The sequence below is a fragment of the Camponotus floridanus genome, unplaced genomic scaffold, assembly GCF_003227725.1.
Source record: "Camponotus floridanus strain SB8 unplaced genomic scaffold, Cflo_v7.5 scaffold14, whole genome shotgun sequence".
Classification (NCBI taxonomy): Eukaryota; Metazoa; Arthropoda; class Insecta; order Hymenoptera; family Formicidae; genus Camponotus; species Camponotus floridanus.
The window spans coordinates 680,671-699,129 of NW_020229259.1; the positions used below are offsets into that span (position 1 = coordinate 680,671).

Below are 18,459 nucleotides of genomic sequence, written 5' to 3' on the forward strand. Positions count from 1 at the left end.
GTCAACGTGTTCGATATTGTGAGACAGAAAACGCGTCTCATGTATCTGTCATTTTATTTTCTTGTTATGTTTTACGTAAATATAAATGACTTTGACTATATTAACATTTCTAAAGTCATCAGATAAATGGATTAGGTAAATCAATAAAATATCCATTTTTTTCTCATATCTTAGACACCATTGTATAACGTTACCCATGCAAAAAATTTCTAGTATTCAAAAACCCTGTCTATAAATTCGGTTATAAAATGCATGATTTTTGCTTCGATAAAAATATCATGTGTCAATTTCTCATTTATCGAACGAACGAACCTCGAATCTGATGATGCTAAAATATCCGATTTCGTGAAATATCACTCTATCTCTCATTTGTTTTTATTCTTGTTTCATTTTTCTTGGATAAGTCTTGATTGGCAAAATTTATACAATCCCTAGAAAATAAATTCACATCGAATTATTATAAGATAATTATCTGATTCTGAATATTGATTTTATTGTAGGTGGAATAAACACAATAATAAAGCGATAAGATTTTAAGATAATTATATAAAACAGGAGAGGAAATTGGGCCAATAAGAGCCAGGCACTTTAGTAAGGACGCGATCAATATTATAAATAATTTTCTTTAATATATCTTCATGGACACGCCTCGATCTATTTTTTGATCGTCTTCAGCGTAATATCTGAAAATAAAGAAGTTTGTGCGAAAAGATCCAGAATACTCATTTACATTAGCTCTGTTTATAAATAGCTCATTAGTTCTCTCAGTATTTTGAGAAATTTAATAATTTCATCACCTATCGGTGAGATCACTATTGAAAAACAAAGAAAGATGGTTAAACGAAAAATAAAGATAGTAAAAAAATTAATCAAAATGAAGATATACCAAAGAAAATTATTTATAATATTGATTACACTCTTTTTACTGCACCTGATTTTTATTAATCCAGTTCTTTCTTATGTTTTATTTTCTTTAATTGATTAAATTATCAATTAATTATTATTAAAATTAATTAAAATAATTAAAGATTAAATTATAAATATATATTTATAAAATTTATAACTGTATGTTTCAAAATTTCAAGAATTCGAGCAATTTAGAAGAATGACATGTCTCTGTTGATGGAACAAGAGCATAATATTTTATATTTCCACGAAGGCGAATCATTTACTCCGCTTTCAAATCATATGAATTGTTACAGATAAAATAGATTTCTGAAGAGCAAAAACAATGAAACATCTTGAATAGTGTTCAATTAATTATTAATTAATTCATATAGTTTCCAATTAATTATTAATTAATTCATGTTAAACTTTTACATGATTTGTTGAATTAACAGCTCTAAACGTGTATTTTTTATAATACCTTAATATTAAGGTTGGAGCTTTTTACATGGAAATACATCTCGACTATGTCTAGTACAATTTCCTTATTTGCGTTTACAATACATAATCTTTTTCATTCGTGATGCGGCGTTACAGTGTCGCGCAGCAGGTGCAATTAAGAAATACCAAGAAAAGTGGGAGGGAATTAATAGCAGCCGGTATATAATAGTGCATTGTGCAGCTTCGCGAAGACTTTTTTCGCAGAGCATACAATTCATATTGTGTTTTCGATGGTTTTATATAACATCTGGAATCCTCTAATCATCTGATCTTAACGCGTACGCGTTTGTGCGGAAAATGTTGACAATTTTGTTACTCATTTTTTAATTTAATTATTTTCAAATATTTTAAAAATTATTATATTATTTTGAAAATGATATTTGAAAATATTATTCATTACATTTATATTTAGTTATATTTTTTGTAAAATTTATTATTGTGAAATAATTCGAAAGGTTTTTAAAAAAATTTTATAAAAAATAATTAATAAAATATAATTACAATTACAATTACTTAGGAAAATCAAAATATGTGAATGTACATTTTTTTAAATTTATATCTCGAACATTATTATCATTATTCAAAAATAGATTACGAGTCATAACTATAACAAAAGAAATGTCAATTAAATTGTTTTTGTTTTCTAAAAAAGTCTTAAATTGATCTTAAAGTATCAAAATCATTATATCACTTTTAATTACAATTTTATGCCTGAAAAATTACAATACAACTTTTAGAAAAAATATAATTTTTAATTCAAAAATAATGGGAGAGAGAAAGAAAGACATTAATGAATTGTTAATTTGAAAGAATAAAGTAAATATAAACATATTGTACAGATGCTGTATGTGCATACTTTTATACACATGATTATAATCGTACATATACTTATGGATATGTACATATGGATATTATGTTTATATTTTACTTTGCACAACCGAATTCAAATGCAAATCAGATGCAAATGCAAGATGAAAATACACTGAGATGACATACATATTTTATCGATATCGATAAATTGCAGATCTTGTTAACAAAAGAGTGATTTAACTAACTTCTCATATAATTAAACGAATTGAAATTTATTGTATGATATATACATCCATTTCAATCTTCAGTCTTTTTTATTACTGATTATTTTACTCATTTTTTTAGATCCATCGTGTTTATTATTTATATAAACAGATAAATTATACTTTTTCAAATTTGTATCATTATATCTTATATTTATATTCCAGAAAAAAATACATCTGATTTAATTTAATGTATCTATAAAAACTCTTATATAATTTGTGTTTTTAAAGTATTCCAAAATATACTATTTTTCGTGACAAACATACATAACTATTAATATTTTATTATGATAAAAACAATCTTGAAATAGAAAAATTTAGCATATTATTTATACACTTTTTTGTACTATACTTCGAATAAATTTTATTTAATGACATTACAAATGTTTTCAAGTGACTGATCATGCAATCAAAATAAAAAACCTTTACCACTTATTCTAATTGTTCAATTTTCGACTCGAAGCATTTGTAATATCAGTATAATGTTACATTCATCATATTTTTTTATTGAAAGAAAAAGTTACATAAGATCTGAAAAATACCCATTCTGTAAAATTGTGATAAAATCTTCCTTTTAAATTTGGATCACTCTCATATTTAAGCTAATATATTCCCATTTATGATATTTCTATATGTCGATTATTATCCAATATGTAATCTATAAATGTAATTATGTTTATTATAACAAACAAACTAAATAGAATATTTTTATTTTTTAATTGGCAAAGAGTAAAAGATTTTTTGCTTACTTTTTTTGCTATCCTTCAGCACTGATAAAAAAAGTAACAAATTAAAAAGAAGAATAATTCGGAATTCTCTTAAAAAGAAAACTGAACAGTATATATACTGTATATTATATCATATCATATAATATATATATATATATATATATATATGTGTGTGTGTGTGTGTATAAAATGCATTTTTACTTGATGCTATTTTCGTTTTAAAACGTTTTGGTCTGTTAAACATTTCAAAACAAAATAACATTGAACAAAATGCGCTCATAATATGCTAATAGAAAGTTACAAGTTTTTTTTTTAAATCCTGTGAGAGAGAAAAAGATGACTGCGACCTCTTTTCGGTTTTTTTTTACACTATATTAATTGATTATTTCAATTCATGTGTTTGTCATTTCATTCTTGTGCTATGATTGTGAATTACTATGTTAAAACGATTAAAGTAATTTATCATATTATTGTATAATTTAGTAAAATATTTGTTATATATTATTTTTTATAATATTCTTTGTATACTTTTTTCTATATTATTATTTTTATAATTCTATATGTAATTGATCTATACAATTATTTATATTCTATATATTTTTTATATGCATTTTTAAATCCAGAATGCATTACCAAATAGTATATTACTCGATAGTACAAAGGAAAATTTAAAAGTAAATCTATGTAAATAATTTGCTATTTACGAAAATAAAAAATTCTGAATTGATAAAAATCGAAATTGCGCAAATTGGAAAATGGCGAACTAATCATAAAAGGCCTCTTGGCAAAAACAAATTGCATAAACTAAAATTAGGCTCTTTACTTTGCTTTACTTGGAAAACACTTAGAATACGTATGACACATACATAATCTAAGGCTTTTTTACATTAATTTTAGATATATACATACCATTTTCTTATAAATTTAATCAAATTAATTTCTTTAGAAGAAATAATAATAAAGAATACAAGATGGGAGTTTGTATTTCAAGATGTTTTTATTATCAATGGACCATCATTAGATACTTATTTGGCTTTCTTGCTTTTAATCTTTCGCATGTAAAATTCAAGTTCTTTGCCTTCCAAGATGTAGCCATCAGATCGACCACACTGACCAGGTCTGCTCGCTATACAAGCTGAAATTGAAATATATTGAAATATATTGAAATTATTAATTTCATTAAATCCAAAATACAATATAAAGCAAGACAATAAAAAAATATTTTGTAATTATAAATAAATCACTTTAACATTTGTTTAAAAATGTACAAATGTTCAAGAAGGTACATTAATATTTATATTTTATAAACAATTATATTAAAAAAATAAAATATTCATACCAAGAACACGTCCTGTTGCAAATTGTTCTTCCAAAGCAGGTTCAACTTTAGCAAACCGCTGTCTGGCTTTGTATTTAGATTCTGCCTTTTTGGAACGCTTTTTATTCAATACTTCTTCCTCAGCTTCAGTCTAGAAAAACAATTATACTTTATGTTACTTCATGTTACTTCATTTTATCATGTTACTTTATGTTACTTCATTTTATCATTTTATAAATTTAAATTAAGCCACATTTCAGTACTCACCAGTTTAGCGCCTCTTTTACGGCCCAGTGGGAGAACATAATGACCCTCGTACCATTGTCTGAATGGTGTAGCATCAATAGTAACAATGGCATTTTTCACCAAAGTTTTAGTTCTCACTAATTCATTGTTTGAGGCATTGTAAACAACATCGATGATACGAGTTTTTCTGGTACTACACTCGGAGCCCCATGAAAAATTTCCTGTATCCAATCTAAGAGCTCGGTACTTCTTATTACCTCCTCGGGTACGGACCTGATATAAAATATTTATAGCAAAGTTTAAAACAATTGGTTTAACTTCAATACGTTATATATTTAAAATTTAAATTAAAGAGCAGTGTGAAATTGTGGTTAATCAGAATTCAGAGTAACAATAAATCATAGATGTGTTAATTATATACTATTAAAAAAATACTATTCTATAAACAATTGTAATAATATAGATGTCCTTGATGATACATTTATGACTATAAATTTTGTATATTTATATTTAATTATTGTATGATATTCTCTTTTGTAATTTATTTATCGTAAAAATTAAGTTTAGACTTACAGTATGAATCCGCTGTGGTCCAAGCTTGGTATTTGCAGCTGGACGTCCTAATTCAAACTTCCTCTTCTTACGAATAGGTTTTCTTTTCCCACCAGTAGCTCGCCTTTTATGCCAATGATCCCGAGAAATACCTGTAATATCGGTGAATACATAATATGAACTTAGACACGTTGAATTTTTTTCTTTCACAAGATATTTTAATTCATAACCAAGTATGCAACATTGATACTATGGAATTTAGTTTTTTTTACATTGAATTTTAATACTTTATAACTATCCAAATAATCAATATAAGCCTACTTTTGTCAATAATATGGTATTCACATTGTTAAATAAATAGAAATATAAATCATGGGGCAAATTATCATTGAATATCGCTGTAAGTGCAGGTATTTTTAAGACATATTTTTTTATGAATCAAATATGGAGATACAAAAATAATATTTTCTCTCGAGACAAAGACATCTGATTCACGCGATATTGATGCTGCATTGCAATATTAAAACGAAAAAACGTGGATTATCATCGATACGAATTTAATCATGTTCTTACCCATTTCGTCGCTATAAAGAAAGAACCCGGACTGCGAGATACTAGAGACACATTCGTGTATCGAATATTGTAGGTGACAGAGATGCGCATGCGTGTCAGTGGCCGCATTCAGCGGACTCAACCGCTAAGTAGCAATCGAATATGATTGGTTTCTACTTTCAGGTCCGACCAATCAGCGTCGAGTTACATCGGAAAATCTAGGAATGTTGCCCAACTGTTGAATCCGCTGAATGCGGCCAGTGATGCGCTGTGGGATTTTTCTAGGATTTTTCTAGGATTTTTTCTGTCTGGCGTATACGATTTAGCATCCCTGTATCATGTGGATCTTTGTATTTTATACTTTATGCCGTATTACATTTGTATACCAGAAAGAAGACTGAGAGATGTCATGGCCCGCTTTTAGGTGATCCCTGAAAGCGATACTCCCTCTATGGACATTAAAAACAAAACATGAACTACAATGTTAATGTCCACGAATGTTCTCAGAGGGTAACATATATGTCTCTTTGATAATATAAATAATATAAATAAAACTATAAATATAAATAATTTAATTAATAATAATTTACTGTATAAAAATATCATGTTATTTATTGTATAAAAATATCATGTTATATTATATGTTCTCTCTTTTCACGCTATTATTTATTTATTTATTTAGCTCGCTACCGACATTTCGTGCACATAGCACGGAACAAAACCAGAAATTGTGCACATTATATATTACCCTCCGAGAACATTCATGGAAATTGGGTTTGTAGTTCATGTCCATGTTTTCAATGTTCATAGAGGGAGTATCGCTTTCAGGGACCTAAAAGCAGGCCATGACATCTCTGTTTTCTCCCTGACCATGCTAAACAAAGGGATGGCTCATTCCAATTTCCAATATGTGTAGAGTTCAGTGTGTTTGCGTACATCAAATGAACGATGAGAGATGAAATTTGGTGAAATCTACATTGATCATAAATTATATATGAAATTATAATTCGTTCAAAATAACTGTTGTCATTTATCGTGCGTCCGAAATTACTCTTAAATAATATTGTTTTGAGGTTATAATTTTGTCAAATATTATAGTCAATATTTTTGTAATTTTCGATATTTCTTCATTTTTGCTATCTTATTATATTTAATATGTTCACATCCACATTTAAATATATTTTATATTTATATATATTGTGTACATTATGTAAAAACTATTGTTTCTTTCGCAGTATATAACATGGCTAGAGAACGCGGAATCTTTAAAATGATTTGGAATAATTTTATATCTTCGCTAAAGCCTCAATTTGCTCGTCGTAAGTTGATGGGCGAAGATTACTATGGCACAAAATATTACGAGGAAGATATTCGCAATTCCAGACGATCGAGAGCCCCTCGATATTTTGTACCGGTAAACAAAGACAACTTTGAGCAAGAACTGCCCGCTGAATGGGAATCTTGGTTGAGATATCGTAGGAAGGATCCACCTACGCGAGAAGAAGTTGAAGCAAGTTATCGATTAGCGATGACCAAGAAAGAGAACGCCGCGAAGCTCTTAGAAGAAAACTATTCTAAGAAGGAAGCTTCTAAAGATCTTCCTGCTCAACCATCTGCTTCTCAGCCTGCTAATTCAGGAAACTTTCCAGCTTACGAAGAATATAAGGATCTTGGTAAAAATTATTCACCAAAAGATCCATATAAGTATTGAAAAAACTAAGATGTAGGAACAATTTTAGAATAAAACTAAACTATTATATATTTATAAAATAAATATTTGATAAAACCTTATATCATTGGATATATATTTTAAGAGATCATTAAAAACCATGTAATGTGGATTTTGTAAAGATGAATGTGTACATATATTTATATATGTAAAACAATTTATTAATCTCTATTATTTCTATACATGTAAATTAATATATCGCGCGCTTTCCTATACAATATTAACTTATGTTGAAATTAAAACACTGATACTACATAATGAACAGTTAGTGTATGAAATATTTATTTTGGAAAAGCTAATTGTCTAGTTTAAACCTGCAGTTGACTGTGTGATTGCAGTTGTCTAGAATAGCTTGATCACTATGATTTATTTTACAGAGGAAACTTTGCGAACATAATACTCTAAATCACTTGATCAATCTGGATTTTCTCCTTCAAGTTGCACTGTGCACTTCCTACATTTTGTAATTTAATTTACTATGAATTTTTTACTAGATATTAACTTCTGACTTTTACTGAATGCATAGCTAAAAAAATTTCAATTATAGACAGCAAATTCACACAGTGTTGTTTACTAAATATGTAATCTTTTTTTATACCAATGAAATTGAAACTTAATAAGAGAGCGTATTTCAACCAGAAAAATCATTATTGTCAAACAGGGCCTGGTCATATAGTTCGCCTTTAACCAATCGCCCACCGAAATAACGACCATTTAACGAATCTCTTGCACGTTCCGCTTCTGAAAATAAATTCGACAATTATATAGTAAATCGTTAACATGTACAGAATAATTTAGATTTTTCACGCTCTCGTGGACGAGAGTATGATCACTTTGAACACATACAAATATACTTTACCACTCATTTGAGAGAATTCGACGAATATTTTGACGATAACTTCTGCGTTTTCATCATCCTCGGATTGTCTTTCCTTATAAATAATAACACGCTCTACCACACCAAATTTGGAGCATTCATCTTGAATCTCTTCCTGTAGGGTTTCATCCACATCCTCCGGCGCCACCATATTTCTCAAGATGACTACGCGAGATTCGACTTTACGCATAAGCTTTTGCATAACAAGATGACGTGCACTTTGGCCTTTGATAGACATATTTTCCTGTTGCTGCAACGTTTGCGGTTCCGTTTCCTCTAACAGCTTCTTCTGTAATTCCTCTTGTTGTTTCTGATGAGCCGCTTGTTCCTGCGCCCGTCTCATAATATCGGAATTTGCGGTTGTTGTAACCGGTATCTAATAAGTGCAGTTAAATTTTTTTGGAATTAATATGTCAATAATTTATAAATATTAATGTCGAGATAAATTGATAAGATATTTACAACTGGTGTGCCAACGATCGTAGGAGCAACAACAGCTGGAGGTGGTATAACGACCGGTTGACCAGGAATCGGTTGAATAATAGCGGGTGGTCGTGTTAAGGTCTGCGGTATGGCAATGCCAGGTGGAGGTATTACCGGCGCCACCGTTGCTACCGTTGGTGGTGCCATTATCGCCGCAGGTGCTATAGTAGGTCGTACAACGCCAGGAAGAGCTAATATAAAAGTAATGGAAAATATATATATAATATTTTCTCTTTTCTTTAAAATTCAAATTTTTTATACAGGATGTTTCAGACCACCCGTACCACCCATTTAAAAACTAGAAAAGTGGTTATTTCAAAAAAGTTATTTCAAAAAACATTTTCTTTATAAATCAGGTGCGCTCTATCGAATGGCGATATTTTCAACTTCTGGTTCCGGTCGGAAATAAGCGATTCAGACCGGAAGTGCATTTTTTTAAATGGAACCCCCCATTTTTTATGGCATATTCTTGTACCTTACCTCGAGAGCTTTCCAAAACACTATAATAAATTATTTTTCCATGAAGTACTTTTCGAGTTATGAGGCTTGAAATCATTTCTTAATTTTACATAAATCATAAAATATCTTGTAAAATATTCATGTTTCGATTATCTTACCTTAATACTTTTATGTACAAAATAATGAGAGGAATCAATTGGTGTAAAGAAAACACAATAGTTGTCTCTGAGAAAAAATATGTAATTTGCAATTAACAATTCCATATTTTTTCTTAAAAACAACTGTATGTTTTCTTAGTATGCTTTCCATAAAAGTATTAAGGTAAGATAATCGAAAAATGAATATTTTACAAGATATTTTATGGTTTATGTAAAATTAAGAAATGGTTTCAAGTCTCATAATTCAAAAAGTGCTTCGTGGAAAAATAATTTATTATAATGTTTTGGAAAGCTTTTGAGGTAAGCTACAAGAATATCAATAAAAAATAGGGGATTCCATTTAAAAAAATGCACCTCCGGTCTGAATCGCCTATTTTCGGCCGGAATCAGAAGTTGAAAATATCACCAGTCGATAGAACGCACCCGATTTATAAAGAAAATGTTTTTACTTTTTTGAAATAACGACTTTTTTAATTTTTAAATGGGTGGTACGGGTGGTCTGAAACACCTTGTATAATGTGTGTAAATCTAAATTTTACAAATTTACATACTTTGATTCAAGATGGGCGGTGCGGTAGCTCCAAGTTTAGTGAGACCTAACGCTACCGCGTTACTGGCGACAGCATCCATCGCTTGAATTTTCGCTGTTGCAGCTGCCGCGGCTACCGCAGCCGCAGTCGGCATCATGCTGGTACCGCTAGGTGGTCCCATAAGAGCGTTTGGTGGCGTTATAGCCCTGCCCACTCTCAGATATTGACCACCTAGGTCGAATAGATTCATGGAAGCAATAGCTTCTAATGCAGCTTGCATTGTCTCGTACTCGATGAATCCGTAACCCTTATGTCGATGCGGAGAACTACCTTGAGCAAGCTTACAATACGTGATCGGTCCAAATGCCTCGAAAACCGACTTAATGTCATCCTCGGTCAAATCTTGATGTATCGATGCGATATATATACGATTGTAATGTTTGCTCTCCTCGGTTATCTCATCGATCACCGATTGCGCTTGTGGCATATTAGATGGACGTCCTACAACCTAAGAAAATTATAAGCAATCTATAAGATATAATACTTTTATGTAACACCGTATTATTAGCACATTTGTGAATTTACTAAATATATAACATATAATAGAATATATGTGATGGGATAATTTATACAAAAAATAGAGATAAAATAAAATAAAATAATAAAAATAGAGATAAAATAATATAAAATAATAATAAGATAAAATAATATAATAATAACTTTACGAAATATAAATAGAGATATATATTATGATGAATAAATAAGATTTTCGAGCAAGCTACAACTCGCTCGAAAATCATATATATTGGATAAAGGACTAAATAAAAATTTGCCGACCTCCGGCGGGATGATAGGATTGCTGGGGGACAGGAAATTCGTTATATAGGTACGTCCCGCTACCTTGATGTTGCGGCCACCGATCATGACACCGTTCATTTGTTCCAATGCGAGTTGCGCAGCTTCAGGTATCTCGTATTCGACAAAAGCGAAGCCCTTGTGCTTCTGCGTAACGGGATCCCAAGACATATTGATGGACTTGATCGGTCCGAATGGCAAGAAAGCTTGCCTGATTGTGTCTTCTTTCAATTCAAAACTGATACTTCCCACATAAACCCTGTCACACAATTGTGTTTGTTATTAACATTACTTTTTTGACATAGCTGTATTTTTTCTTATTAGTAATGTAATTTATTTCAATCCAGATATCAATCACTCGCATCAAAATTATACAATGTATAAGTTTAAAAGTACATTTGACATATTATACATATATCTTAAATATTAAAAAATACACTTTAATTTATCCAATTGTTATAACTCGTATAGAAATAATATTAATGACTAATATTAATAGAAAATATCGTAAATAAAACGAACAAATATGTATAAAAAGAATGAATTTTATTATCTCTACTTTTTATTAAATTTATATTATTTATATTATTTTGTATAATATTTCCTTGTAAATAAATAAATAAATAAATATATATATATATATATATATATATATATATTCATAAAGAAATATTATGTACAAATTATAATTTTTTACGAATGATTGAAATCCTATTTTAAACAATGCAAGTGGATATCTTTGAAATTATTGATAATATTGAAAAATGTTTCAAACAAAAATTATAATTGTTTAAATATAAAATATGCAAGAATTATACAAATAAATACAATGTTACAATACGATCATAATGCAACAAAATTGTTAACAGAAATTAATACTGATGTAAAAATGAATAACATAGAATAATATCAAGTGACACATACACATACGCATACATATATGTACATATATATGAAAAAAAAATAAAAAACGACATATCTTTACTAGAATGCTTGATAGTGATGTAAATAAAATTAAAAGTTAAAAAAGAAACGAATTTTTGTACGTTTTTTAATATGATTAAAGATCTTAATGATACTAAAGTTAGAACAAAAGAGAAATCTAAAGATTAATCTTTAACATAATAGACTGTATTAATAGACTTAATCACTAAAAATATATATATAAGATAAAAAAAAATGTGTCTTAAAAATAATAAACTTTCTGAGTGTAATTCTGTTGGATAACGAGTCTTGCGCACAAAATTTTGAAGGCTAAGACAAAGAACAAACAAACCTGCACATGAGGGCGAGAGCCTGCTGTCTTTGCACCTGATTCCGTTGACTAGCCATTTGCTGTAACACAAAGGACCAGAGGCCTTCTATTGATATCCCTCCCCCATTTACATACATCATGTCTCATTGATTTTAAGTAAATCCTTCAAGCTCTTTTACCATTTCAACTTCTTTGCTCGATTTCTTCAATTATCAAATTTTATTAAAAGTACATAATAATATTCTTAAAATGTGCTATAAAAACATGTATATAATTTGGGATATATTTTAGGCCTCTATATAATTCTTTATGTCTTAGAGTACATTTTAAGTGGATATAAACTTCTATGATAACAAAAATAATTTAAAAGTTGCAGCATATAAATAAATCGTGTATGAGAATATTTCGTACAAATATATAAATTATAAAAGTTTAAGACAGAAACAGAAAGATAGATAGATAGATAGATAGATAGATAGATAGATTAGATAGATAGAGAGAAAGAGATAGAGATAGAGAGAGAGAGATAGAGATAGAGATAGAGATAGAGATAGATAGATAGAGATAGAGATAGAGAGAGAGAGAGAGAGAGAGATAGATAGATAGATAGATAGATAGATAGATAGATAGATAGATAGATAGATAGATAGAGAGAGAGAGAGAGAGAGAGAGAGAGAGAGAGAGAGAGAGAGAGAAATGGTAAAGTAAATTATCACTTAAAAATATACAAGATATTTCGAAGTTATCTCTGTTGCGCCTATCAAATTCTTTAAATGAAAGTATCTTAATCTTATTCTTCAAAGCAGAAGATAATCGAGCTCAGAAGTGCAAATTATCCGAAAATTCATGCATATTCACAAAAAAAACTTGTCTTCCTTCGCGTTGTACAGCTCTGCTCCCGCCGACTATTATTACAAGTTATCTAACCTTTTGTTATAGTAGAGCAACTCAGGGAAACGTTTAGGAATGATCGACCGTAAGGCGGATTTATTCGTTTCTTTCTTGATTTAGTTGACACTAACCTGCACATTAGCAATAAAACTTGCTGCCGCAGGACCAACTTATTCTTCTGTAGGAAGAAAAAATCAACCAATCAGAATTAGATTCCAATGTTCATTTCTTTAGTTTCTGACACGACTCGGCGGGATGAGCTATATATTTCAGAATCGTGTACGAAATTTCTTTGTGTTATAATTACATAAATTGGCAAAGAGCTGAACAGAGGAAAAAATTAATAATCAAAACATACAAACAATATTTAATTACTTATTTATATTTTTTTATGTTAAATTTAATCACCAAATTCGATAATGAATGTATTTCATTGCAATAAATAATCATCACGATAAATCAAAAGTTCAAATACATAGTATAATTAAGTGCTTTATTGCTAATTTATTGTTTAATCCCAAAATTTGTTTTAATTAATAATTAATAGAAAATTAATATTAAAGATAGTAACTGCTGACTTGCCTGCTGATGACTATATTGATTCATTATTTACTTTTATTTTATAATTCACTAAAAACATTTTCTGGAGATGTTAAATTAACAAAAATCAATAAATAGATTTGTAAGAAATTGTTTTAAAACATGTTTCAAAATAAAATATTGCCACTAATTAACAATATTTTAAAAGTCTATTTTGTACAATCTAATAATTTGTTCAAACTCCAATTGTTTCCCAATTTTAAATTTTATTTGTTCAAACTCCAATTGTTTCCCAATTTTAAATTTTAAAAATGAATTTGGTGATTCAATTATCTTACATAATTTATACACATATACATATTACTATGTATATATGTATCTCCATTATGTATTCTTATGTAATAAACAAAATATTTTAAACATTTATGATAGTTTGAGAATGTAAATAATTACATATTAAATGTAATTGTTTACAATTCCATCATCAAATCATAAAATATTACATTTCAAGAATAATATAACAGTATGAAATACATGAAATAGAAATATATATTGATATTTAAAAATTACCTGTTGCTGATGAGCCAATGTTTGCTTCATTAGGACCATCTTGATGCTTTGTTCCATTGCATACTTCTTTGCCCTGTTTACTGTATCCTGTTGTTCGGATGAGATTTTTGGTAAACCAGCTCCTAATATTCCAGGTAGTGTCAGATATTTAGCACCAGGTCCTGTAGAATGATAAAATGAAAAAGTCAGTTTGATCTTGGAGAAAATTCCAAATAACAATAAATATTTATTTGTGTCATCAGATCTTATCAGCAAAACGTCCATTATAAATCCGTGTCAATGCTCAATATTACTTAAATTGGACTGACTTAAAATATATAATGTCACTATTAATATGATACATCATATGTAGGCTTTTTTAACACAAAACGAATTAAATTAAATTAATGAAAAGATATATGTAAAGTAGTATATTATATACAGTATACATACCACCAATGACCTGACCTATTTGATTGATATCATATATGGGGCCTGGTAAGAACTCTGATGCATTCCCTACAAAGAAATCATATGTTAGATTGCTATTTTCGTATTACAGGAGATAAATATGTATTAAAAATATTCCAACATTTTATTTTGAGACATATAGAGATGCGCTACGCTAAGTTATTTCTTAATGATTCTTAATTAACGAATTAAGAATCGATTTTTCACTAGCAAATTTTTATCAGACGACTATTACATTTAAGAAATAAAATTTTATTTCTTCAGAATTTTATAGAATCCAATTTGAAAATGTATAATAATCAATGGAAAAAATAACTTTACGATTGCTAATATATAATTTTATTTATATAGTACTAATATTTTCACTTTATATAGGATTTCTATTTTATATGGAATAAAAATTGATCTTGTTCCGTTTCTTTTGGGAGGAAACATAAAATGTATACATTCAGGTAGCAATTAACGACCTATTGCCCTATTTCACTGTTAAGATCTAATAAGATCTTCCATTAATTAATTGCATAAGTGCGAGCGCATTATTCTTATTCATATCGTGGAATATCTTTTTCCTAACACGGAAGTACCGTGACGCCGTGCCAGAAGCTGCTATGATAAAACCGTCCTCCGAACTGTAAGTTCACAGAAATTAAAACGATCAAGGAATATATTACAACTCTGTTAATAAATATGGCTGTGTGTGTGTCAGTATGTTTGTGTAAATATATTATAGAGATACATGTATATGCAAAATATATACACATGAAAATCACGTATTTGTGCAAACATCGAAACGGAGAAATAAATTTCTCGTTTGATGCATGCTACTGGGAGAAACAAGCGGACGATAAGAATTATCAGACGGTATCGATTTAAAGAAATATTATTATATCAAATGGAAATAGCGAGTATTTAAATTCCTGATCTTGTACAACAGACAAAAACGATTATCATAATAGATTATATCTTAAAACCGTTTATCTGTCGAGTGATTAATCTGGATAAAAATTATTTAGGCCGAGAAATATTATGTATTAAATTTAAGCTTTAATTACTGTTTGCACAATCAGCCCCAAAAATCAGATTTACTCATAATTAGATTAGGTATCTTAACCAATTTGGTCTGCTAGTCTCTGAAACAGAAATCAGAAACAGAAAACAGAAGTCGGTTTGACTCTTTAAAAAGTGAATTAAAGGATTCCTAAAGTTTCGTTTCATTCGATTTACAGCTAACCGTGTTCTGGGCTGAGCAATGACGGTTGTGCGCAAATTATCCGAGATTGAGGCGACGCACAAATCTGTAAGCACAAAGCAAAGGAGAATACTCTCAGTGCATTTTCTGCGCCATATTCTTAGTCTTTGCCTTCTCCAACCTAGCATTTCTCAACCTAACACACCTTTTCATGTAGCAATGGCGAGATCACAATGAAAATCACAGGCGCGTGACATTTTTTTTCCACAGCTAATATTTAGGGTGCGACTAGATAAAAAAAATTTGCAGTAACGTTGAAGAAAATTATATCACATATATATAATTCCAGGATCATCATTTTTCATCTAGCGTAATCATCACTCGGACATCGTTATAATGTGCCTCGAAATAGCGCTTAACAACGGCAGAAAATGCGAAGACGAAGATGCATGAAATCGGCGAGCGTGGATGTAATGTAATATTTGTCTGGTCACATTGAGAGAAATTCAATTAGACGACTCTTTAAGCGACATCGAAGGCTATATCGACGTCCAAGTGCTAAAACTTATCGCGATTTCATTACCTAATATAAATATAAATATGTGACATATAGCAAATATACACTTCGCCATTGCCACTCCCGATTACGAGCCTCTAAATACTCGAAATTTTGTAGATAAAGATATTATTGTTTTGATAATAGTAATTTTGTATAATAAATATACGTATCAAAACGTAATATCTTCGAATTTACATAAATTTTGCCAAATTGTCAATCAATAAGATGATTATACATCATTGTTCATTCGCAACACAAAGTTAAATTAATCCCTATTTGTGGAAGAGACTCATTATCAGGACTGAAGAAACTCTAAACCCTAAAATGCTGACCTATCTAAAGTATGCATCGTATTTGGTACTCGGCAATAGATGCAGTATCAGTGGGAGTTTGTTAAACTCTGATTTGTTCTGTTCAACGAATGTAGTTTCTCTTTCTTTGTTTGGCGCACGCTCATGATCACAGTCGAGTTGTAGGCCACGGATTCTGTACTGTCTCTCCGCTGTAACATCTCAGAACAGAAGGACAACCATACATTAGTGTGATTTAAGCGCCATACAGTCATCATCTATTACCCTAGCCTACCGAAATTTATGCTCAAACTGCTTCTCAATAGATGCATTCTGCAGTTTTACAGAGTCTGGCAGCATTTTAAGAGAAAACTAGCACCCGAGTGTCCTAAGTAAAGTAACTATGTATTTCCATATCATGTTCTTGTTCTTAATATACACACATTACACTCGCTGTTGTTGTTGTATTCATTGTGTTTCCCACTTAGCACAGAATTGTGTATAATATTTTAGTTGTTACAGGCATAACGGCTATCTGGCTGCGTTAGCAATTTACCTTCTACTTTGCTCTTCTTCGTCGGTGGTTCCATACTGTTTTGCGATGCTGGTGCCTACAAAAACAAAAAAGAAAAATGAGTCCAACAGCAAGTATAAAAAATATATAAAAATATAAAAAATATATAAGTATAAAAGTATATATATATATATATATATATATATATATATATAAGTATATAAGTATATATAAGTAATATATATATAAGTATATATAAGTAAGTATAATATATATATAAGTATATATAAGTATATAAGTATAAATATATATAAAATATATATTTTTATATTTAGAGCATATTTTTAGAGTCTATCTACGGGGAATGTTTATCGACATAATTATATATAACGGTGATATAATGTTTTCAAAAATACTTATTTTTATGCAAGAGGAATATATTTTTATATAAAAATATATAAAAATAAATAAAAATATATAAATATGTGAATAGAAATGTTATTCAGAAATTGATAAAGGTATTATTATGTGTAACATAAATAAATAAAAAAAAAAAGGAACTCCCCCAATTTAAAAAAATATATAAATATATAAATATTGAAAAATTGTTGCATATTATTTATTATATACTAGAATTCCTCGTGTATATCATGAGAATTAATGTGAACGAAAAACAGTATGAGATCAATAGCATCATTCATTGATCTGTCAATCTCGCAAAACAGACACATCGTTTCATTTTTTTTACGGAATATTTGCTCGACAATCGATCGCTTGATCTCAATATTTACGGATTAATACGATGCAAACGATGATTACGACCGCTACGGATCGCACGTTGGAAAATGTAACTTCACGATCGCCATTGTATACCGCTGCCTAAGGGTTAGCCGCGAACGCGACGCGCGACGAGAGTCAATAACTGTCACGAGACTCGACTCACGCGAGATCCCACTCACCATGGCCATCGTTCCGTTCATCGTTCTTGCGTGAAGCGGATGCGATATTCTGGGATCTCGCAGGAATTCTCGAGCAGAGACACAGCTGCACGACCCACAAACCACTCACAATCGATATACTTCTTTGCGGAAGTCGCTCTCCGCCAGAAGCGCTTCGCTTCCCGTTTTAGAGTCTATCTACGGGGAATGTTTATCGACATAATTATAAGTAACGGTGATACAATATCATTAAAAATACCTATTTTTATGCGAGAGGAATATATATAGATATAGCTAGAAATTTTGCTCCTTCCTTC

The 18,459-nt window shown here is 29.6% G+C and overlaps 3 protein-coding genes across 10 annotated transcripts; 1 reads left to right on the forward strand and 2 right to left on the reverse strand.

The window, feature by feature from the left end:
• Nucleotides 1–4,161: 4,161 nt before the first annotated feature.
• LOC105252950 (40S ribosomal protein S8) lies at nt 4,162–5,943 on the reverse strand. The gene is made up of 5 exons (XM_011260652.2): nt 5,877–5,943; nt 5,325–5,455; nt 4,773–5,024; nt 4,527–4,656; nt 4,162–4,322 (listed from the first exon to the last, which is right to left on the reverse strand). The coding sequence occupies exons 1-5, from the start codon at nt 5,878–5,880 to the stop codon at nt 4,213–4,215; spliced, it is 627 nt and encodes a 208-aa protein (XP_011258954.1). The 5' UTR covers nt 5,881–5,943; the 3' UTR covers nt 4,162–4,212.
• A 790-nt stretch (nt 5,944–6,733) lies between these two features.
• LOC105252949 (NADH dehydrogenase [ubiquinone] 1 alpha subcomplex assembly factor 2) lies at nt 6,734–7,621 on the forward strand. Of its 2 annotated transcripts, none has more exons than XM_011260651.3 (2): nt 6,734–6,890; nt 7,091–7,621. In XM_011260651.3, exon 2 carries the CDS (start codon nt 7,099–7,101, stop codon nt 7,564–7,566), a length of 468 nt encoding a protein of 155 aa, XP_011258953.1. In that variant the 5' UTR covers nt 6,734–6,890; nt 7,091–7,098; the 3' UTR covers nt 7,567–7,621. The 2 variants fall into 2 exon arrangements, with proteins under 2 accessions (XP_011258953.1, XP_011258952.1); XM_011260650.3 differs by having other exon boundaries at nt 6,734–6,928; nt 7,091–7,620.
• A 141-nt stretch (nt 7,622–7,762) lies between these two features.
• Nucleotides 7,763–18,318, reverse strand: LOC105252948 (poly(U)-binding-splicing factor half pint). Of its 7 annotated transcripts, none has more exons than XM_025406294.1 (11): nt 16,047–16,538; nt 15,705–15,947; nt 15,237–15,281; nt 14,635–14,700; nt 14,203–14,363; nt 12,223–12,281; nt 10,992–11,205; nt 10,113–10,599; nt 8,924–9,135; nt 8,444–8,837; nt 7,764–8,325 (listed from the first exon to the last, which is right to left on the reverse strand). In XM_025406294.1, exons 5-11 carry the CDS (start codon nt 14,257–14,259, stop codon nt 8,216–8,218), a joined length of 1,533 nt encoding a protein of 510 aa, XP_025262079.1. In that variant the 5' UTR covers nt 14,260–14,363; nt 14,635–14,700; nt 15,237–15,281; nt 15,705–15,947; nt 16,047–16,538; the 3' UTR covers nt 7,764–8,215. The 7 variants fall into 7 exon arrangements, with proteins under 7 accessions (XP_011258947.1, XP_025262079.1, XP_025262080.1 ...); XM_025406295.1 differs by having other exon boundaries at nt 15,705–15,782; nt 15,884–16,538; XM_011260645.2 differs by lacking the exons at nt 12,223–12,281; nt 15,237–15,281; nt 15,705–15,947; nt 16,047–16,538 and adding exons at nt 13,224–13,270; nt 17,247–17,301; nt 18,164–18,318 and having other exon boundaries at nt 7,763–8,325.
• Nucleotides 18,319–18,459: the final 141 nt, after the last annotated feature.

Coding starts and splice junctions, on each gene's coding strand:
- LOC105252948 (XM_011260644.2), bottom strand. CDS start 18,184: ATGAACGGAACGATGGCCATG. Junction 17,302..18,163: donor TGAACGGAACGATGGCCATG/GTGAGTGGGATC, acceptor TTGTTTTTGTAG/GCACCAGCATCGCAAAACAG. Junction 10,600..10,991: donor TCGGTGGCCGCAACATCAAG/GTAGCGGGACGT, acceptor TAATTTTCTTAG/GTTGTAGGACGTCCATCTAA.
- LOC105252950 (XM_011260652.2), bottom strand. Junction 5,025..5,324: donor GACCACAGCGGATTCATACT/GTAAGTCTAAAC, acceptor ATTTTATATCAG/GTCCGTACCCGAGGAGGTAA. Junction 4,323..4,526: donor TGCAACAGGACGTGTTCTTG/GTATGAATATTT, acceptor TTTCAATTTCAG/CTTGTATAGCGAGCAGACCT.
- LOC105252949 (XM_011260651.3), top strand. CDS start 7,099: ATGGCTAGAGAACGCGGAATCTTTAAAATGATTTGGAATAATTTTATA.